General features: G+C 46.9%; 1 protein-coding gene and 1 long non-coding RNA gene across 9 annotated transcripts in view; one reads left to right on the top strand and one right to left on the bottom strand.

Moving 5' to 3' along the window:
* The window catches only part of Wdr20 (WD repeat domain 20), a 65475-nt gene that overhangs the window by 2103 nt on the left and 40157 nt on the right, over positions 1-23215 (bottom strand). For 5 of the 8 annotated variants that reach the window (XM_052739006.1, XM_052739001.1, XM_052739002.1 and 2 more), the window contains one exon: positions 8984-10243. The exons of 1 other annotated variant lie outside the window; for it this stretch is intronic. In XM_052739006.1, coding sequence (XP_052594966.1) covers positions 8984-10243 — 1260 coding nt within the window. Of the gene's footprint in view, positions 1-4419; positions 6435-8983; positions 10244-23215 lie in introns of those variants that run through there. 2 more of the 8 variants (XM_052739004.1, XM_052739003.1) reach the window with 2 other exon arrangements.
* LOC128110959 (uncharacterized) lies at positions 7-8545 on the top strand. The gene is made up of 2 exons (XR_008218425.1): positions 7-3476; positions 4129-8545. It is a non-coding gene; the product is annotated as an uncharacterized LOC128110959 (long non-coding RNA).

Here is a 23215-nt window from a genome sequence, read left to right as displayed (position 1 = left end):
CTAAGTTTTAAAACATTAATTAAAAATGATTTAAAAACTAGGTGAAATAAATTTTAATTGAATATATCCCAACTTACTACAGTATATAATCAAAGTAAAAACTGATTTTTTTAAAGGCAAGTGTATAAAAGCCTTTGAGGTACACTGCTTATGATAGGGCACATTTCAACTTGGACAGTCCCCATCTTTGGTATTCGGTGGCCAAATGACTCATGATTGCCATGGGAGTCAACAAGAGTCTGACAATGAATGTGCCCACCCTGGTGGCCTCTGTAGCCCTTTTCCTTGCAGTTCTGTGGATGAGGGGTTTCCAAACAAAGTTGTCTAGGTCACAGTGATACACTGCTTTCACTGGCTCTGTCTTGTTACGTCATCTGTCTGTGGGCTGCAGGACATAAACTCCTAGCCCAGAGTCATCACTTGCTCTAGGCCCTCATTGTCTGTGGTGTGGTGAGGAGCCCAGGTGAATCGGTCCTTACTCTCCACCATGTGCACTATCCTGGCCACTAAGCCAAGGGGAGCACACTTACATCTCCTCAACTAAAGGATCACTTCTACCTACCTTTCAATTCCTGTAATTCACTTGAATGTCAAAGAATTGGGCTCTGGTTAGTGGGAGTTCATTTCTGCAATGTCAACCTGGCCATGGGGTGGAGGCCAGGACCTGGGGCCCTCCACCACAGACAGGAAGGTGAACCAAGAACTAGATGGACCTGGCCTCCAGTCCCCTGGCCCCGTGGTCACAGGCTCCTGAATATACTGGCCTGCTGGGTCCCTGGGCTGGCAGGGACACAGCATGTCCAGGTGCTTCACATTCCTACAAGTATGTGTGAAGCTAGCACAGGCCACCAGAAACTGAAAAATGTGTGGAACAGGGAAGGGCCTCAGCACAGGGTCAGACTGGATCAGTACCCAAATCAAGACCACCCAGCTTTGTTACTAGTCCTTTGAATAGTGACCTCAACACTTGTTTACTTCTTAGAGATGTGTCTTTGCATAATGAACAGTGGAGGCATGGGATGTGGGGATCTCATTCAAGAGAAAAGGTGAGGCTAGGTATGGTGGTGCAGGCCTATAATCCTAGCACTTGGGAGGTAGAGGCAGGAGGATCAAGAGTTCAAGGTCACCTTCAGCCACATAGGAAATTTCAGGCCAGCCAGGGCTTCAAGAAACCTTGTATGAACCCTGCTCCCCTACAGAAAGAGAATGACAAATATACCTACCCCTTTTGGGGTGGAAGAGGTTGAGTTCCACTTAGCTACACCCCAGCCTGTCACTATTAGAATGTAGAGCGTGGGAGGTGGAAGGGGAAGTGGCCGCAGCCCACTAAGGGGTGTGAAGCAGTGTCAAAGCACAAGAGCCACTCTGACACTAAAGCATGGTGGTCCTGCAGCCCTCCTCTGGGCGGGCGGGCTGTTTCACGTCATCATCCTGACGTGAAAGCATTCCTCTGCTTGGGGACAGATGAGTTAAGATCAGAGAGAGCACACAGGAAGAACTTCTGTGTGCACCAGAGCAAGCACAGTACCTACATATAGGCTTCATAAAAATCAAGCAAAAGGTCTCTCCAGCAGAGAATCTCAACAACATCCCCCTAGTCCAGGGATAAAGACAACTCTTGAACCTAGGCTCTTCTGTTCTCACCAAAGTTGCCAACACTGCTGGGCATTCCATTTCAAAATTACACAACAAAATATTCCAGGTCTTGGTCTGGGTTAGATTATAATTCACAACAAATACAATGCTAATAGAATTAAGCTTTATTCCACCAGGATATACAATCAAATCAATACTGTGCTTTAGAAACCAGTACAAACAAAGGACAAGCCCCTTTTGCCTGTCCTGGTGGAGGCTGCTGAGATGGATTATAACTGGTCTGATGCTGTACTATGTAAGGGAAAGCAAAGACACGTCCAGGAATTCTGTTGGGCCCACACTGGCCTCCAGCTCTGGGTCATGGGAGGGCTGCCTTTTCCCTCCCTTTCCCTGACTCCAGCAACCTCTGCCCATAAACATCTGACAGTGTCTCAAGTAGACACTGTAGGATAAGGTATGGAAGTTGGGGCCGAATGCCAATTCACCTCTCCACCCACCTGGCTGTTCAGTCCCTCAGTTCCAAACAAAATAACACACAGAGCAGCCAGGCAGACTGAGCTGCCCCTGAAGAGCTGTAGGAAGGTGACCACAGAATGCGGGTGGCTGTTGCTCTCTACACCAGACACCACAGCAGTAACTTCTCTCAGGTGGAGGTCAGGGCCTAAGTAATTCATCGATGCCTCTTTAGATGGGGCACAAGCAATGAGTACCACACCAAGTGCCGATACCTGTGCATGCTCTTAGCCCTGGGTGTGTTCCCCTTATCTGAGCTTAAGAATCCCTTGTTTGCTGGGTGGTAGTGGCGCACGCCCTTTAATCCCAGCACTCAGGAGGCAGAGGCAGGCGGATCTCTATGAGTTCAAGGCCAGCCTGGTCTCCAAAGCGAGTTCCAGGAAAGGCACCAAAACTACAGAGAGAAACCTTGTCTCAAAAAACAAAAACAAAAACAAAAAAAAAAAAGAAGAATCCCTTCTTCTGTGACACATACTCTACATAAAAGATCAGAGAAAACCTGGAAAGAGCACAGTTCTGTGTAAGGTTCATGAAAGAGGCCAGAGTATCCAGACTCAGTGTGATGGGTTTAAGAGGCTCACAGGTCTGTGGCCATTTGCTTCAGACTTACTGGACCCTGGTTCTGCTGGGCTGTGGGCCTTGTCCACTGGCTAGCCTTGCCCTCCCCACTGACAGGCCACACTGAAGGTGGCACAAAGGCGCCATACAACCGGTCTCTGATGAGAAAAGGGAAAATCCAGGACAGAGAGAAAAGGAAAAGTGTAAGCAGCCAACAGCGTCTCGGAGGTTGTGGTTAAAGAAACCACTTGTCTGCTAAGGCCCTCATTCCGTGACCCACTGGGCCCTGAAATCTGCCACAGAGGAAGAGAGGGTCTAAATCCTCCCTGGTTCATCCACTCCAGGAGCTGCCCAGAGCCCACCCAAGAGCATAAGCTGGTGTCAGAGGCACAGCCCCAAGACAGAGGAGCTGCTCCAGAGCCACTAACACAACATGGCACACACAACCTCAGGTAGCCCCAAACCAAGGGAAAACGAAACAACTCTTTTTCTCCAAGTACACAGTAGTTAGGGTTTTTCATATGGTATGGTTTTCTTTAAACAAAATGGAAAATGCTGTTGGCCTCTTTTAAGGCTTTGAAGCTATTTAGAGCTGCTTGTGTGTGTGTGTGGGGGGGGTCACTCTGCGCTACAGGTTGAACATCTCTCCTGCTTGGCAGCACACAGCCAACCTGACCTGCATCCAGAGTCAGGCAGTAAGGAACAGCCTGGAACTGTCTGAGGCAGAGAGAAAGAGAGCACAGGACCACCAGCCTGGAAGACAGGCCGCTAAGCAAGAGCCCGGGGTCTCATGAAACAAGAGCTTACAGGTGAGTGGGAGCACCATGGACCAGCTCACTCTTACCTTGTCACCCTAGCAAGTCAATGGGTTTACACTCTCCATCTGTAATTCTTGCATGGAAGCATTTGGAGATGGAGGTGAGCAGTGAAGTCGAGTCGCTGAGGGGCAATGTGGCAGTGCAGGACAGTATGCACGGCTGATCCGCCTTTTCCCAGCCGAGTGTCACCTGCTGCCTGGTCCTGTAGCTCTAGGTGATGACAACACAGAAGCCTGGGGGTGGGGTGGGGTGGTGGTGAGGTGGAAAGCAGGGGTGAGGTGGGAAGTGTGCTGAGAGGGAAGAGCTCCTACAGAGGCCCAACGTGCCCTTGGCTCACTAGGCTGCCTTGGTGGCTGCAGAGCCAGCTGGTAGCCAGCTACCTTCAGAGAGTTAACATTCACATTACATTGAAACCTTTTCCCACTCAGAGAATCCCAGTGCCTCATTCAGACAAGCTCACACAGAGCAGCATCTGTGATGTTCAGAGTCAGTGTTTCATCTAGTAAGCTGACTGCGACACACAGCAGTAGGAAGAGATGGCTTCCATTGTTATTTGTTATAAACATTAACAAGGCTCTTAATTTTACAGCATTTAACAGCTTTTCTTTTTTGGCTCACTGAGATTCTTTTTTGTAAAGCTTAGATGTGAAAATGACTATTGAAATTGTCTACATTTACAACGCATTCACACGTTTATTCAATGTCAATATACAGAGGACAGCCTCCAGTACTTCAGAATGTCAAGGATGTGGTAAGTCTCTTGCTGTGACGGTGGCAAGGGAACAGAAACATGGTTCTTAGACTGAAGAAGTAACAATACTGATATTCAAGCTTCGTTAGTTATTGCAACAGTAGGAGCTCAGCTCCCTGTATTTCACAGCAGGAGGGCTCCTCATGAAATTTATTCAAGTTGTGAAGAGATCAGATGAAAATGTAAGAAAGGAAATACACATTTACCTTGACTCTCACCGAAGATAAATACCCATACACCTTTTCACATGTCACCTGATAACAACTTTAAAACCCAAGTACACACAAGTTACAAGGCAGGATTTTCACACTTTGAACTCAGGAATTGAGTCAGGAATTGAACCATGACACAAAGATAATGTAACAATTGCAGCACGGATGAAAAACTCGGCATCCACAGGACAGTTGCTCCATCAGAAGAGCGTGTTCTTACAGTTGAGCTTGGGAATACAAGTGCTTTTCCCCAGCGAGCCACAGGCTTCACTAATGCCACACTGATGTCCCCTCTCCCTGGGACACCACAGAGCACTTTGATGAGCACCGTGTTAACCTAAGCCAGCTTGTGGTGGTCCAGCCAGCCCAAGGCAAACAGCACACTCTGGACAGAAACAGGCCTGCTGGGTGTGGTGGCTCCTCCAGACATTCCCGATCGTGGGTAGTTCAGCCTTAGAGACCAAACTCCAACCAGAGGCCTTCAAGTCAATATCAGGCCTACCCAGAGAAGTGCATGGAGGCTCTATGGGTGAGGGAAGAGACCTCGCCAGTGGACACACGTGCCTCAGTGGTACAGCTGGCCCTGAGCCAAGAGGCATAAGGGACCATGGACCCCTTCGGCCATGACTGCCCACAGCATAGCCTGCATTCCAAGATCAGTCACTGGAAAAGCTACCACTAAACTGTCCCTAGTTTTTCCTCAAGTGGTCAGACGGACTGGAGTGGCACTGGGGTTTCCACAGGACCCTTTTCTGGCCCTACATGTCCTGTGTCTTGTTCCTCCTCACACTTTGAGCTTGCTCAACAAATAAAGAAAACATCTCCCTCCAGTGAGAGGTGAGAGGACCTTGCACACATGAACACACATGTGCTAAGGCAGGCTCACTAATTTTAGCACAAATTCAGTATGTGAAAATTTATTAAAACTTCAGAATGTATCACAGGATGAGGAGGGATGGGAGAAATGGCTGTCGGACAATCACGCCTTGGGTGTTTTAAGACAAATACTAGAGGGGACACTGGCCACCTGGGGGTAGGATGTGTGTACACAGCCACAGAAACTGAAGTTTTATAGCCCTTGTCACACCTCATTTCAGAGTGTCTTTCAGACACTGTGGCTTCTTTCTTGCTCCACCTCTGGGCTTTCCTAAAAGCACTCACTCTTCAGCCTGACCTAAGTGGCTCTCAAAACACTTGTAAACTCAGTCAGCATGACCAACAAACTGAAAGCTCTTTACCCTATGTAGGTCAATTTGGAGTCCACAGTTACTGGCTGCAGGCATCACCCAATCTCTCTGGGACATTTGCTCTGAAAAGAAGGCACAACTTCTAAGCCTCTCAGGAGGGCGGGGTGTGGTTCAGAAGTGCAGCGCCTGCCTGGCAGCTGTTGAGTCCTCTGGCTCGATCCCTGGGACCCCATGCACACAGAGAGAAAAGTGGGAACGGACTGGGGGCTGATTCACCAGTTACAGTGCAGCTGGCTTCTGGAGTCACCAGAAAGGTTGCCTGTGGCGGGCGAGCAGGACAGAGAGGAGACTCGACCTGTACAGTGGTGCCCTCACTGGGCCCCAGCAGAACTCTGGGCAACACCACGTGGACCTGACTTCTGTCTGTAAGGGCCTCTTGCCAAAAGCTGTTTTATTCCGGGGCTAGTTATCAAAGACATTCTTGCTTATGAAAATGCTCAACCAAGAAACAGGGAAGTCTTGATGAGGAAGCTCAAAGTTTGGTGAGAAAACTAAAAACGTGCTCCCCAAATTTCTCTGGGTGGCTACTGTGGAAACAGGGTGGCCCTATGTCTCATTCTTTGGAGATCAGAAACCACCATGACACAACCCCATGACACCCCACCACCTCTGTCTGCAGGGCACAGGAGGAAGGAGCCCCCGCCCTCCAGCGCCCTCTTCTGGAGCTGCCGCACCTTTAGTTCTGGTCTTGGAGAACACCTTGCACTCTGTCCTCCTGCCTGCAGAACTGCTCTGCCGGCTGTCAAAGAAAGGGGGCAGGAGTCAGTCAGGGGGGCAGAGTGGGCTTAGGGCAGCATTGCCCTGCATGCAGGGGCCAGCCTGCGCCAGATCATGCAGCTAAGACAGCCCCTCTAGAGCTGACCCTGGGCTCTTACCAGTCCCTGAAGCCGGCAGGGGAGCCCAGGAGAGTAAGACACAGCAAGGGGCCCTGAACAGGGTTTCCAGAATAGACATTAACGGTACTACACTTAAGCAGCAGAAATTGGAAGAGACTGTGACCAAACCCCAAATCACAAACTGACATTATCGTGGGGATGCAGAAAAGAATTCACAGGCCTCTATCGGACAATATAGGAGGCCTGTTTTTTTGCTTTCTTTAAAGGAAACAGTAGTATCCACCTCTTGTTCTGCTCTCCCAATTCCCAACAGCAAGTGACTCTTAAGTCGCCTGTCAGCGCCCCAGCAGATGGGGCTGGGGATGCTACTGGTCCTGGAGATCCTTAAGTGCCCATTATCTGTGCTGAGCCCACAAGGATGGCTCCCCTGCCAGCAAAGACAGCTTCAGAACTGAGAGATCACCATAAGCTTTACCATAAACACTACTTACCTATGACTGGCCACTCTACTTAGGCCAAACACAAAGTCCTGAATTTGGAAACTGCATACTCAATGCCTCAGAAGCATTTGAAAGTGAATTTAGGAAACTATGCATGGAGTGTTCATTTCTAACCTGCCCACCTGGCAGCCCAATTTGACCTCTGAAGTCCAGACAGTCTACATGGTGGCAGTCTTTGCTACCTCAGATCAGTTAACCCTAAGAACTAAGGGGTATATTTCCAAGGCAGATGGGACATGAGCATCCTTGTGAAGAGCTGCTCAGGGACGTGAAATGCCTTGGCACACAGGTGAGATACCCTGGAGGGTGCAGTGATCTTATGGGCTGTCACATTAACAGAAGCCACCTTCAAGGAGGAAGAGGATAGGGATGGGGGCACAGTTCCAGCCATGAACAAGCTGGAGCGTGGGAAGGGGCCTGGGACCTGGCCTGGCTTTCTGGGGAGTGAAGCCAGGTAGCTGGCTGCTGTCTACCAGAGTTTTGACACTGCGGAGACATAAAAGCCACCAAATCTTTGCTATTGAGCCATAGTCACTACTCAAGCCAATACAAATGACCCTTCCTGCTATAGTTCATTACAAAGGTGTACCAGACAGAAAAATAATCCTAAATGTTCTAAATAAATTAACAAATAACTTATCATTTTGACACAAAATACCCAGCTCAAAGAACTACCCTCCACTGTGAAAACCAGAGCGTGAATGAAATTCCCTGAGCAACTGAGCAGGACCTAAGTAGTTGGAAGCGAACTTCAATCCCCACCACTGTCCTGCCACAGGGGCAGTCCACACAGCACTGCTCTTGAGGGGACACAGGCCACCAGGGCCCCAAGGGAGGCACTCAGGGCAGGATCTGAGTCCTGCACCAGCATCTGTCTCCAGAGCCCTCCTGGACTCACAGCTGCCATCCAAGAACATAATGGAGTGGGTGTGCCTTGTGCTTTCCCTATGGGGGAGCGGAGCCCCGGCCGCAATGCCATGTCAGAAGGTGCCCTGCAGCCCGGAGCACCTAACAGTTCACATACAGCTGAACTGAGGAGCCTGCCCTTGACCTCCAGACCCACCTTCCTGACCACAAAACAAAGCCCCCCACCAACAGACAGACAGAACCTTCTTTTCCCTGTTGGGGAAAAGAAAACCACAAGCTATGCACATCTGACATGTAAGTCTTAGCTGATGTGGCAAGAGGCCCTTCTGAAAGCTGCAGCTAGTGTCCTTGGCCACAGCACATCTGAACTGTCCAGGCTCTGGAACATGTGGAGAGTTTAGTGCACAATTGCAATCAGAGTTCTACAAACTGCTTCTTTGAAAAACGATGTTTATTAAACAATTTTAATTGTCATAAAATGACTAAAATGGGTTTTAAAAATTAAGGCTCTTCTCTTTCTGTGGATTGCCAGACAATGTAAAAATAATATCAATCAACCCTGATGAACGCTTTGTTCCTAAGTTAAATTTCATAGATTCCTAAACATTTTATGATTTAAGATTAAAAAGTTGGGCTATAAATGATAATTAATGGCCATCTGTACTGAACATACACTTACCAGGTGTATAACAATCTAGTTGAGTAGTTGCGCAAAAATATCCCAGTTAAAGCATAAATTTTGACTTTAGCATTTTAATGTCATTATTTCTCCACACTGTCATGATTTCCCTATAACTGGAATAGTCTGATACAGGAATGCTAACTTTGGGACTCTATATACCCAGAGGGATGACTGAGTTGGCTGGCAATTAGTCTGATTATATATTTTTTAAATGCTCTAAGGTGGATTATCAAATGATTCAGAATTACATGGCATGCAGTATCCAAAATTATGGCTCTGATGCATTTAGATTTACATTAAGAAGTGTCATTCACATTCATTGTACATCCCACCCTCCCACAAGAAAAAAATCACTACCTAGTCAAGTTCTAGATCTGGTGCAGCATTAAGGATTAAAACTTACCACTTTACCAGGCCTTGCCCATGTGCAAATAAATCCCTCCTGACAAGCAGTGACTATACAGTCTTCAAGAAATACCAATACAGTCAGTCTTTCATGAGCTATCTTTTTACAGATCAGCGGCTCTAACAAGGGAACATCTTCCATCCGAGGACACAGCGATGTTCCCAGAGTTTTAGCTGGGTCCGTTTTGGCTTTCGTAACTAGATTCAGTTTGTCACTACTCTTGCTGGAAATGTGTCCCATACTATGGTTTCGTTTGTGGTCTTTCTCATGGTGTCTCTCCTTCCGGTCGTGCAGAGACAGAGTTGCAAACTTGCTGACCCCAGAGGCAATGGCCCCGTCCATGACGCTGCTTTTGCTACCAGCACTGGAGACTGCTGAATGTGGAAGGCTATTGGACCGTGGCAATGGAGGGGGCACAGAGTTCCCAGGCGTAGTGACGCTGTTCCCATTGCTTCCGGCAGGCGGACTTGTGGCATTCATGACATTTGTATGTGTCCTTGCTCTTGAGAGGGGTTGGTGAGGGAAAAGGATGTCTTCTGTAAGGTCCCATAAACACAGCTGTGTATCCTGACCCACTGAACCAAACCGATAGGTAACACTTACAGGACGGCTGTCTGTAGAGTTCCGTTTGGACAGCCTAGACTGTGTACTGTTCGCTCGATCTCTGCCAAAATGAAGAAGGTCCTGGAAGTCCTCGTCACTGCCACTAAACTCCATAGGGTCACTTTCTTCTACACTAGTAGTATAGGGATCAAATGCTACAACACTGACCCAGGATTTGTGCCCATGGCCTCTAGCTATTACTCGGCAGTCTAGAAAGGACCAGACTGTCACCAAGTCGTCCTCTCCACCTGTCACAATGTACTTGCCATCTGGGCTCCAGCACACACAAAGCAAGCCCCCAAAGTAGCTTTTCATTGTACCGTGCAGCTCCACTGAGTCAAAGTTGAACACACGCAGAAACCCGTCCTGGCTCACACACGCTAAGAACTTGCCATCTGGGGAGAAAGCAAACTCGTTGAGGGCCCCCTCGCCCACCGTCCACTTAAGGAGAGGGTTCCTCGTGGATTTGCTCTTGCAAGTGTGCACGGCAAAGCTCTCTCCCTGCTTCAGAAGCTGGTAGTGGGGGGCTGTGGTGCCACAAGTGTGCTCCACATTATATAAGTACATGTTCCCACTTGAATGGGCTACTAGGAAAAGGCTTTCCGAACCAGGAACCCATTTGACACAGGTTACGCGTGACTTGTCTATTAGTCTCTGTGAAGACAAAGGAGAACAAGTTATCACAATGGAGAAGTTAAGGTCTACTTTTCCAGAAAAAAAAAAAAAAAAAATCTGTCTGCTTCTTGGCAAGAAGGGAAGAGTCCATCCAGGCACTCACATTTATCCTGTGTCAGCCAGGCCAGCGAAGAGCTTGTGGCCCTGTAGCCTAATTTCTAAATGGTCTTATTAAATAAAAAACACAGAGTCAGAAATTTGGGTTAAAGCCTTAGAGAGATCAGAGAGATCAGAGAAAGCCACCAGCTAACCTCACCTCACCAACTCTGCAGCTTTCAAGGAGCGGGACTTCCTGTCTACCTTATATGTCTTGCTTTTCTGCCCTTTCATTGACTCTCAGCCCAGCTACCTCACTTCCTCTTCCTACACAGCTCTGTCACTGTCTGTCTGTCTGTCTGTACAGACCTCCAGACTTCTATGGTTGGTACTGGGATTAAAGGCGCATGTTACCATGCTTGGCTCTGTTCCCTAGTGTGGTCTGGAAGACACAGAGATCCTGCCTGACTTCTTTGTTTACTTAAAGTGGCTGGCCTTTTCCCCCTGATCTCTAGGCAAGCTTGATCTATTAACACACAAATAAAATATCACCACATGGCCGCATTCTAGAATTGCAACTGGGTGTCAGGACACTGTCTTCCTGAGGGTGTCAGTCATTTGATCTGCTGAGAGCCTATCCTGTGCCCAGGTCCCAGGTCCTGGGCACACTGGTGTGAGACAGCCCTTGGCCCCTTACAGTAGAAGCAACTGAATGTTTTACTACAGCTGCGCGGCTTCCTCTCTATGAGGACTCACAGGACAAGTTTCAGTCCTCATAGCTTTCTTTGCCTTTGTCACTGGAGGCCATGGGATGACTACATTACCCCTTTTTGTGGCTGCTCCAGGGCAGGGAGCCACCTGCAGCCTGCGACCAGCAGAACACAGGACTTGAAAACACACTTCCTGGGCAGGATACAGCCCCGGACTCACTGTGTCTTCACTCACTCCATAGGGCTGGCCTGTGAGTATCTTACCCCACATCTCCCAGATTCTCTCGGAAGGTGGAGGTGAACTCGGAAGTCTGTGCTCCATCACTATCAATCTAGTCCATGCTTATCTCTGGTCCACTGACCTAGCTGCCTCTTTAACTGCATGTATACAGTCTCATCTTTAAAACCAACTGACCAAAAGACCAACGTGAACGCCACTCAGATGTACAGAAGGGGTACCCCATGCATCTGTGCAGACCCTGCTATAGGGCTCATCAGGGCACACCCTCCATAGGCTATAGAACTCACCAGAAGTTCCCAATCCTGCAATGGAACTCCTTCTGCCAGGTATTCTCCATTACTCCTTTACTCTTTACTGGGACACTCCCAAGGGCCCAAGTGCTATCGTTTTACCTAACTGGTTGGGGTTCTCCACCATGAATCCCGGAGAGCCATCAGGGCACACTGGTACGGACTTGAGCTACGGCCATCTACCCAAGTGGCCTGGTGACTGCATCAGCCATGCACACTGATTCTTTACAGAGGATGACAGAAATGAAAGGATGTGACTTTTAAAGAAAGAATGGAAGCTGGGTGCAGCAGGCATGAGGATCTGGTTTCGTATACAGTACTAGCGACAACAACAACAACAGTAATAATAATAAAGAAAAGGACAGAAAAGAAGTGAGTCGTGCAAGCTCACTGCATAAAAATAAGAGCTCGGAAGGAATGGACTGCTAACAGATACTCTGACAGGGAAACATGGGAGGGAGCCCAAGTGCCCACAGTATGGAGGCCTGGAGTTTTAAGTTCTTGGGTTTGAGCCAAGAGCACGAGCTATCCCTGCTTACTGGCACCTAACAGCATGACTGGCATCTTAGACCAGCAAGTACGGCACATGGGAACACCGTCACGGTTTGTGTTGCCTGACTCTCATTTCCTGCTTGGCGACCAACTGTCTACACAGCTGGCAGTGCTCTTTATGACTTCCATTAGACCATTCACGCTTTCATAAATTACGAAGTTCCTTAGCAAGGGGTCAGGTGATTTTCGTAGCGAGATCATAGCCTTTGGGGGAAGAGGGTGTCAGGAGGGTGCAGAATTAAGTGACCGCCAGCCTCTACAGGAGCTTGAAGGCTTGCTGCCAACTGCCCACTAGGTCAGGCTGCTCCAGCACTCACTCCCTTTGAGCCCAGGGACATGACTATGCCAGGTGGGCTTGCACAGGTAACTTGTGTTTAGAGCCAGACTGCTGTCCTGATCCTGGCCCAGTTTTCCCCGGCACCATTACTCTATTACATGTGGAAATTTAAAGCTTCTAGTAGCATGGTTAGTATGGTAAATCTTTACCTACAACCTTAAAAAAAGTACAACAGAAAAACCACATTGGCACTCAAAAACCGTAATCCTGGCAAGAAAGAAAGTGCTGTTGTTATGTGACGGGGAGGTACAAAGAGCAGTGACCAGATGCACTGCAGAGCAATGTCACTCACTAAAATATGCACTCTAACCACCCTACGCCAATTTGTGGATGCAGCTGACCGAGAAAACCTGCACCACCATGTATTGTAACTGCCCGCAGTATGCAGACCTTACCACTGGCCCTAGGGACTGGGCACACCAGTGTAAGCAATGACAGACCAAAACCAAAAGAGAACCCATCTCAGTTGGGGGCATGGCACAGCAAGAGGGCAGCCTCACTTCCAACCTGAGGATCTATTCTGGGTGCGAAATTGGCAAGAGGCTTTACACCCACTCCCTAATGCTCCCAACACTTTCACAGTCAAAGCACTCTTCATTCATGTGCATGACTACAGCAGAAAGCAAGCCTCACTTGGACTCCTTTCCTGCACTCAGGATCTGCTGCCCCGGTCACTGGGATTAGCTCATCTACCCAGAATTCCTGCTTACACAACTGCCAAAACAGCACAAACAGATCAACTCACCTCTGTTTCCTTCACTGATGCAACCTGTGTATCCTCATTCTTCTCTGTCATTACAAAGCACTCAATCACACTGACAGACTGCTGCAAGCCCCTACTGTCCAGTATTGATGTAGTGATGAATGAATGACCTTGAGCCCAGGACAGTTTTCACAAGTATGAGCAGTACACATACAGATCAGAGAGATGGATATAAGCTTTGTAAGCTTTCTAGAGGTGCAGCCAAATTGCCTCCCACAGAGACTAATATTTCATGCTCCCACCAGAGCCTATTTTCCCCATCAGAAGGTATGGCCCATGAAGAGACAGAAGTTCCAGAGGTCATCAAACTTGTCTGAAGTCACATCCGTTCATTTACTCAATCAACACTGAATGCATCCCATATGTCAGACATTTTATACAGCATCAATTAAAACTACCATCCCTTTCTACATGGTACATGTAGTGTGATGAAGTAAATGCTGTGTAGAAAAAAAATTACCAAGAAGGGAAAACAAAGTGCTGGGAATGGGATGTCGTGGCAATTTCCATTTCCAAGAGGACATCGAAGAAAAACATTTCAATCTGCAGGGGTCAGCTGGGCACCGAGTGAGGTCGGGCAGACACCAAGCGTGCTGGGGAGATCCGGAGAGTGAAGGGAACAAATGCAGGAAAACTCCGGAGCCTGTGACAGGAGCAGTGTGCTAACGAAAGTGGCTGCAGAATGGGTAGCTGTCTTCTACCCCATGGCCTGAGTACCAGCCTGCCATGCCCACTAGCAAAGCTTCTCTGCAACAGAGTGCCAGCCTAGCTCAGACCCCACAGCAAGTGAGAATTACAACTCCTTGACCAGAGGTCACCTGACTTCAACTCTTCTAGGCTGTTACTAGTTTGAGTGTAACAGAAAAAGAATGAAAGTGTCCTATGCCTATCTTCCAAATAAAGAAACAGAAATACCTGGGACATTTTAATAAATACAAGAATAAAAATTATATTTAATAAATATAAGAATAAAAATTTACACAGACAGAAGGTGGGCATTGTGGCTAGGCTACATAGGGAACACCATGCCAGCTAGGAGTATATGTCTCAAAAAAAATTATTTTTTTACACAGACCAGCCTCTACACCAAGAAAGTTACATTTTTATTTTTAGAAAACATTTGATAAAAAATAAACAAACAAACAAAACCAAAATGATAAATTCATGTTAGAAGTCAGTGTAGGGGCCAGGATCTCTTTGTTGGTTTTGAGTTCTCACTGGAGCAGACCCTCATCTAGATGAGCATTTTGAAAAGATACCCAGCAAAACCTTATTTCTCTAAGTCGTACTGCATGGGAGTGGGGGTGAGGCTGGAGCAAAAAGGGCCAAGGCTCTCACAGAGCAGGCAGGACTGGGAAAGGCTGAGCACCTGGAATAGAACTGTGAACTGGGACACAGGGCTGTGAGGTCCTAGGAGAGGGCCACCCATTTCACCCTTTGAAACTTTGAGTGCATTTCCCTTAACAGTGCCACTGCAGACAGCGGGGCGTCGAGGCTCCAGAACAAGAAGTGACAGAACAAGGCCAGGAGGCCACAGGTCTTCAACCTAGCCAGTGGTAATGTGCTGCGTCTGGTAACAGTGAGTGTGGTGGTAGTAGTGTGGATGGGGTGATGAGAGGGTAAAACGTACATAAACACCCCTAAATTCAGCCAGGGAGACAGCTGGAAAGGTCAATCTGTAGCTAGTGAAAATGAGCAGAAAATCAAGTCAGGCAGATGGAGAGCAACACAAACCTGTGACATCCTGGGCTCCAACGAAGATGGTGTAGCAAGGTGGGGTGTAGAACTCTGGAAAAATCTACCCGGAGGGAGCACAGCAAGGCCATCTTATCATTTCCCTGTGGTGACCACAGAGCTCTCCATGACAGAGCCAGCTTCCAGAAGACTCAGAGTCTGTTCCTAAAACCACCTGTGTGAACTAACACCCCACTCATGGCCAAAGCACAACACAACACGGACACTTGGGGTCCAGGTCAAGGCTGGGGTGCAGAGCTGCAGACTCCAAGTCTGCATGGCTCCTTCAACACTCGGTCAGAGTGCACCCCTCTTCCAATTCAGAAGTCAAATCACCACGTCCACTCCAGACAGTAACTCAAGGAAAAAATCCCACTAAGTAAGAAAAAGGCATCGTGCCAACTGCATTAGTAGAGGAGTCTCTGGGTCCACCATACTAGTTAGAAGGGAACAAGAAAGGAAATCTGCAGCTACATCCAAGAGTCAATGACAAATTCATTTGAATTGAAACTTTCTGAAGCACTTCCTTTTTATTTTTCTTACTTCTAGCAACATGACAAGCAGAAAAAAAAATTGGGGGTGGGTATGCATTTTACAATACAGATTTTGGTTTGTAATAAAAATACTAGAACAATTTAAAAAACATAACAGTTGTTAGAAAGCCACAATGTAAAAACACTTAAAAAAAAAAAAGCAACATGAAGATACCTGGAGAAGGCTGAAGCTTTCCCATGGAAATATAGAGAAGGGTATTTCAAAGCCACCAACAAAGGATTAGATGTCATTTTACCAATGTTCCAACTTTAACAAGTAGGTGACTGTTGTTCATTTCCTAAAGTAACACAACCCAAACTGATAGAATGCACACTCCAGGTCCTCGCAAGAAAAGGGCATACTCCACCTCAGTCCACCCCAAACTTCATTTCTTTAAAGATTCATCTTTAGACGGGCAGCGGTGGTGCACGTCTTTAATCCCAGCACTCAGGAAGCAGAGCCAGGTGGATCTCTGTGAGTTCGAGGCCAGCCTGGTCTACAGAGTGAGATCCACGACAGGCACCAAAACTACACAGAGAAACCCTGTCTCGAAAAAACAAAACAAAAAAAACCACAAAAAACAAGAAAAAAAGATTTATTTTTCTTAAGTGTATTAAGTGTATGTGTGTATCTGTCTGAGGGTACCCATGGAAGCCAAATTTGGGCCTTCTAGACGAGCAACAAGTGCTCTTAACCACTAAGCCATCTCTCCAGGCCCAACACTTAAAAAAAGTGTGTGTGTGTGTGTGTGTGTGTGTGTGTGTGTGTGTGTGTGTGTGTGCTCACAAATGGCAGGTCAAAGGATAACTTGTGGGAAGTGGTTCTCTCCTTCCACTATGTGGGGTCTCGGGCTTGGTGGCAAGGGCCTTTACCAGCTCCACCATCTCCAAAACCTAGTGGTTTCAGTCTTCAACCATAGTAGCTGTAATTACCTACACAATCTCTCCCAAGACTAGGCTCATTAACACCTGTCCCGTGAAGGGGAAGGGCTCACGGAGCCCATCCAGCTCTGTGATTCTCTAGGCAGTAAGCAGTTAGCGGGGGAAGGAAAGACATTCTCCTCAGTAGTGCAGCCACTGGCAAGATGGCCCTGCTCTCACAAGCCATCCTCATGAAGCTCACTGGGTCACACAACAGACAGGAAATCAGAACTAACTGGGAAGTGGAAAGGGATGAGCCAGAGTGCAGGGGACAACAGAGAGGGGAAGGGGTGAAAACGACCCAACACATGTACACATAAGAAAATCGCACGATGACGGGGCTGCAGTGAGGATAAGCAGGTAAGAGTGCTTCTTTCCATGGCCTCTCCCAGCACCCACACCCAGAACTTCGGCTCTAGGGGAGTATGACACTCGCTTTGACATCCAAGAGCACCTGTATACATGTGCACATACATGCGCAAAGACACATAAAAATAAATCTTTAAAAAAGAAAATGCCATAAAAGCCACTATTATATATTATTAATTATTATTATTAATATATGGAGAAAAAACCCACTTCCAAGCTGGGCGGTGGAGGCATACACCTTTAATCCCATCACTAGAAAGGCAGAGGCAGGCAGATATCTTAGTTCAAGGTCTATAGGGCAGACTGGTCTACAGAGTGAGTTCCAGGACAACCAGAGCTACTTAGAAAAACAAAACCAAACAAACAAAACCCACTTTCAAAATTCCTTTAAGTTACCATTCTGTGAATACAAAGAGGTTTTGATTGCTCTAATATAGCAAGTGTCCCTTGTCGCTTTCTAACACTCTCTTCCCAAATACACAAACCAGTAGTTACAGAAACACACTCTTGGGTGCTCCAACAAGTCCCAAACCTTGACTACAATGTCCATGTGGTTCTCATTTCAAAGGCAGACTCCACCAACTTGATGAACTGTGTGGCAAAATGCATACAGGATGTAACAGAAACCTCAAATCCACTTTGAGAGACTAGGAAAGGCAGATACAGGAGGGAGCTGAGGACTTCACTTCCCAGAAGACTCTAGAAGGACTAGGCATTTCTCCTTCTGTCTGGTCAGGAGCAGACAGAACTGCAAGAGTCTACAGTATCTGAGGACAGGCCCAAGGCTGTACCAGGGCTTCCCTCTGCTCACATATCAGAGTGCCAGGGCAAACTCAATGTCAGCAGGCATCTCTAGTGAAAGGTGTAAGTCCTTCAATTCCTGCCTTAGAGAGAGAGACAGAGAGAGACAGAGAGATAGAGAGGAAGGAAGGAAAAGGAAGGGAGGGAGGGAGGGAGGGAGGGAGGGAGGGAAGGAAAGGGAAGGGAAGGGAAGGGAAGGAAGGGAAGGGAGGAAGGGAGGAAGGAAGGAAGGAAGGAAGGAAGGAAGGGAGGGAGGGAGGGAGGGAGGGAGGAAGGAAGGAAAGAAGGAAAGAAGGAAAGAAGGAAAGAAGGAAGGCAGAGAGAGACAGACTATGATAGCAGTAGGCCCTACGATTTATAGGTGATGTTTTCTTGGCTTCTTTGTTCTCTATTTTCCAATTTTTCTATAAACAAGCACTTAAAATTCTCAGTTTTAATTTGCAGGCAAAAAAAAATCACCTTTGAAAATATACTTGCTTCCAGATATAAAAATTTCATCTATCTTTATCTACAGCACATATGAAGCAGTTACAATTCCATTTTCTTCATACATCTGAAAGTTTCATGTACCACCAGTACCAGACATCAGAAACGGGGGCACGCAAGTGTGTACACATGAATGGAGTAGGGGGGTGAGCACAGGGAGCTAGTGAGGAAGAAAGAAAGAGGCCACATGGCTTTGACAGGCAAAGTGAGTTTCTACCCTGCAAAATTTAAAAAAAAAGGTTTATCTTTCAAAATTGTCTAGCCTCCCAAGAAAGCCTTTCCTTCCAACACCACGCACACCAGTGAGAAGCCTTGACCTCTCGCTGCTCTGAAGACAGCTCAACACTGGACCAGCACGTACGAGCTCCCTTCACTACTTGCCTCTGAATTCACTGTCCCCTCTCCACAAGCAACTGTGCAAACACTGTTCTTTCCATTTGCCAGCTGGAGAGCTGTTCTGAACCCTAGTCTGTTCAAAGGTAAGGGTCTGTGTTCTTAGGTGCTACTGAATTGTGCTGGTTTGGGGGCATTAACTGGCTGTCTGATGTTCTAAAGAATGGGATGATGACAGGACCACAACTGTGGAGTACAATCAGCTCAGTCCCAGGCACTCTTTTTTTGTTCCTAGCATACTCTCCCCATAGACCCTTGCCTAGGATCTCAGGGCTATGATTACATGCTGGCAACTCTCAAGTTTTTATCCCTCTAATTTTTATTTCATTCATCCATCCGTTCATTCATTCATTGATGAAATGTGTGTGTGTGTGTGTGTGTGTGTGTGTGTGTGTGTGTGTGTGTGTGTGTGTACATATGTGCATGCCATGGCACACACGTGGAAGGGATGGAACTCAAGTCGTCCAGCTTGGCGACTGCCCCTGCACTTTCTGAGTCCCCTTACCTGTCTCCCTCCCTACTTAATAAACAAATAACATGCCCTTCAGATGCAAGCTTGCAAGCATCTGCAGATCTCTTAAATGAACCAAAGAAACTGCAGCCTCTATCTTTCCCTCTATTACTGAGCCCTGCCCCATTTCCAGTCTCACTAAATGTAGTGACAGCTAGTACCTTCAGGCTTGTTAATATCTCCCTCCACAGTAAGTTTCCTGAATATCTACCTGGGGGCTGCAGAGTAAGCTCAGCAGTTAAGTGCCCCTACTGCTCGTGTAGAGGACCTGAAATCAGTTCCCAGAACCCAAGTCAGGTAGCTCACAACTGCCTCTAACTCATCTCCAGGGAACATGATGCCCTCTTCTGGCCTCATCAGGCACTGCACTCATGTGCACAGAGAAAAAAAAAGACACACCAAAAAACAAACAAACAAACAAACAAAAAACCCCATGACAATCTGTTCTCTCCACAGGATCCTACAACCCAGGCTTCCTAAACAACTCTGCCTGACCAGGCCCTCCATCCTCATTCCTCACCTCACATTGCCCTACCTAGAAGCTGTCCTCTGGGATCTCTCTCTCTCTCTCTCTCAAGACAGGGTTTCTCTATGCAGCCTTGGCTGTCCTGGAACTCCATCTGTAGACCAGGCTGGCCTTGACCTCAGAGTATCTACCTGCCTCTGCTTCCTGTCAAGTCCTTACTCTGGTGCCCTCCTCATCAGAGGAAGCACACTACTTCCTCTGACAGAACTTCTTGTCTGCCAGTTTAACAGTCTGCACTTTCTTCCTACACCCCAGTGGGTCATCATCTGTGGCCAGGATGTCCGGGTTATACCTCTCTCCTCTAAGAGGGGTGACATGAAGCAGGTTTTACCTGAGGCAGACACAGTCCTGCAGTTAGTCAGAAGTCTAGTTCAAGCCCCCAACTTTCACCTGGACACTTACTAGAGCATTCTCACTGCTCTTGCTACTTCCATGCTCTCTTCCTTCACTCCAATACACTTTCTAAAGTGACAAGAGTTCTAAACAAACACACTTGATCCTTGGTTAAAAGCCCAAACCTCCCCCACAGTTGCCATGTTAAGTCCAAGTTTCTCCACACAACGTGAATAATTTGGTTTTAACTCCCGCTTTCTGGTGATGACTTCTGCTACTACCAACAGCTCCACCCAGTGGCTTGATGATGTTGTCACTTGATGTTCCAGAAAATGCCAAATGATGTTCTTCCTAACTTCTTTGTTCTGCTTTGTTTGTTTTTAAACGAGGTTTTGTTCTGCAGCCCAGGCTGGCTTCCCCAGTGCTGGGATTCCAGGCATGTAGCACCATGCTTAACTCCCTTTCTTCAGTCTGAGAAGCATCCTTACCTTCATCCTGCCCTTACAAGTGCCCTCCAGATCCAGATCAGTGCTGGACTCTGGAAATACTTCTCAGACTCTTTCTGGATTTAACTTCTATCTTTCTCTTTCAGAAAGAAAAAAAATCCCTCTTTTTCTCTTGACACAGGATCTCTGTGAAGCCCAGACTGGTTTCAAACTAGTGATCCTCCTACCTCAGCCTCCCAGTGAGCTACCCCATGCTTCCAGCCAAATCTGACTTTCAAGAAAAATTTAAAATACCAGTGGGGATGGATGGGGGAAGGGGCAGATATATGCCTCAGTGGTTAAGAGCTTGCAAAGGATCAGTTCAATTCCCAGCACCTATATCGTGGCTAATAACTTCAGTTCCAGGGGATCTGACATCCTCTTATGACTTCCTCGGCACCAAGCATGAATGTGGTGTATAGACATAAATGTAGGCAAAATATCTATATACATAAAATAAAAAATTAATCTAAAACATTTTTATTTGACATATTAAAGAATACACATGTTGGGTGTGGTAGTGCACACCTTTGATCCTAGCACTTGGGAAGCAGTGGCAGATGGATCTTTATGAGTTCAAGGGCTAGCTTGGTCTACATAGTGAGTTCTAGGCCAGTTTGATTTATATGAAATTCTATCTCAAAACAACAACCAAAAGAACACAAGCAATACGTATCCCATCAGTAAGTCACTGATGTGACTGTGACAACACATGCTTGGACTCTACCCGTCTATCCTTACCGACTTAGCTGCTGAGAAGACAAGGTCAGACAGGCAACTACACCTGGTGGAGCTTTAGAGCTGACAACCAGGAAGAGTTTCTGGAAGTAATTTCTGGTTCCAGCTCTATCATGATAATTCTATGAACCTGCTACCTAATGTGGACACGGCACTTAGCATTTCTTTGCAGATTTCTTCATACATAAAATGAAAACCAACCTTTTACCCTCCTATGTACAAGTACCAGGAACCTCTAAATCTCACACCAATGCTGAGTGAATACGAGGACATCTTTCTACATCATTTCTGTCACTCTGAGAAGTGCAGCCTTTGTACCTGGGAGAAATGGATTCACACCACCAAAGACTTGTGAAGGGCACTCGGTTTCCATCTCAAGTTCCAAATGCCAACCTGGCATTAAAGCAGGCACAGTCCTAGCATTCTGAACAGCCACTTCCAACTGCAATCAAAGAGTAGGCAGGAACATGTCTTTACATCCTGAAGAGGGAGTCTGCTTTCTAACCTGCAGCCCCATCATCAGGGCAGGAGGAGTCTGGCCATCAGAGCCATGTGGGCTCTAACTCCCCCATCCTCCCCCAGCACAACACAGACCTTTCTTGTTCTCTAAGTGGCATTCTGTGCCATCCTCAGTCAGAACTGCCTCTGGGTCTTGTTTACCAACAGCTTGGCACAGGGTTTAATCCATTCCCAGTCCATCACACGCTCTTCTACCCAAACACAAGCAAAGCCCCATAACGGCTCCAACTCCAATTCTGTTAACTGTGCAGAGAAGAGTAACTCTGTGCCTCCTACCTTGCTATCTATTCCAGTCCCCATCAAGATAGATAGATAGATAGATAGATAGATAGATAGATAGATAGATAGATAGATAGGTAGGTAGGTAGGTAGGCAGGCAGACAGAGATAGATAGATAGATAGATAGATAGATAGATAGATAGATAGATAGAGTAGATAGGTAGGTAGATGATATAGATAGATAGATAGACTGATAGACAGACAGACAGACAAGGTAGGTAGGTAGGTTAGATAGGTAGACAGATTAGGTAGGTAGGTAGGTAGGTGGGTAGGTGGGTGGGTGGGTGTGTAGGTAGGTAAAATCACCCAGCTACTTACAAATCACTTCCTCTGATGGCATTAGTAAATGTCTGGGTAGATAGATTCTTTGCTGATTTTAAAGATTTTTAAAGGAAAATGGGGTCAAATAGTTTTTTCTTCAGCTGTCAATTCAGAGGGCAAGTTTTTTCCTAGCAAACCCAAAAGGACCCAGGATGGTACTGGATATGCAGACAGCATATGCCATAAGGACTACAAAGAATCAGAACTGTGGCTGCTCTGTGTCAAGTTTGGGGCTATTCTTCCCCCTTCCCAAAATGTATTTCTTACATTAGAATTGAGAGCATGCTCCTGCTCCATGCACATGATATTAAAATCAAGCTACAGTACAAACCACATGTCCTTCTGATACGAAGCCCAGGTATTACAACCCTTCTTCAAAGGCTGAGTACCAAGGTGGAGACTGGAAGCCAGTGTCCACCTCAAGTCTACTTCATCTCTGCCGTTCCCTAGGAAAGTCACACTGAGGCAGGAGAGAAAGAGTTCAAATATGTGGTGATACCTGGAGGTTGACAAGCCATGTAATGGCTTGAATAAACACAATCTCTTTGGCAACTTCTGTCTGCTCTGTAAAAATCCTGCCATGTTCCTAAATAGGTAGGTCGGACAGCTCAAGTTCCTACCTGAACGGAACTGAAGATACATCAGAAATCTGAAAACTGAAGATACCTCAGTGTACACAACACTGGCAAAACCTGTGTCTTGTGATTCAATTTTAGGTTCCAGGAATCCAAACCATGCCAAAGGTAATTGTTCAAGAAATGTTTTCAAGAACATGAGAACTGCCCCTTAGTCAAATGCTTGTCAAATGCACACACAAAAGCTTAAGCTGCAATTTAAGCAGCGTTAGGGCATGTCACCAAGTCATTCCTTCCATATGTACTTGTCCTGTGATGTGAAGAATGTCTGGAATTCTGTATTTTCTTGCTTACAATATACATATCAAGAGCTAGGTGTGGAGGCACACCTTTAATCCCAGCACTTGGGAGGCAGAGGCAGGAGGATCTCTGAGTTCCAGGTCAGCCTGGTCTACAGAATGAGTTCCAAGCCAGTCAGGGATACACAGTAAGACCCTG

This window comes from Peromyscus californicus, unplaced genomic scaffold, assembly GCF_007827085.1.
Source record: "Peromyscus californicus insignis strain IS unplaced genomic scaffold, ASM782708v3 Scaffold_15__1_contigs__length_86483966, whole genome shotgun sequence".
Classification (NCBI taxonomy): Eukaryota; Metazoa; Chordata; class Mammalia; order Rodentia; family Cricetidae; genus Peromyscus; species Peromyscus californicus.
This window is presented reverse-complemented; position numbering and strand designations above follow the sequence as displayed.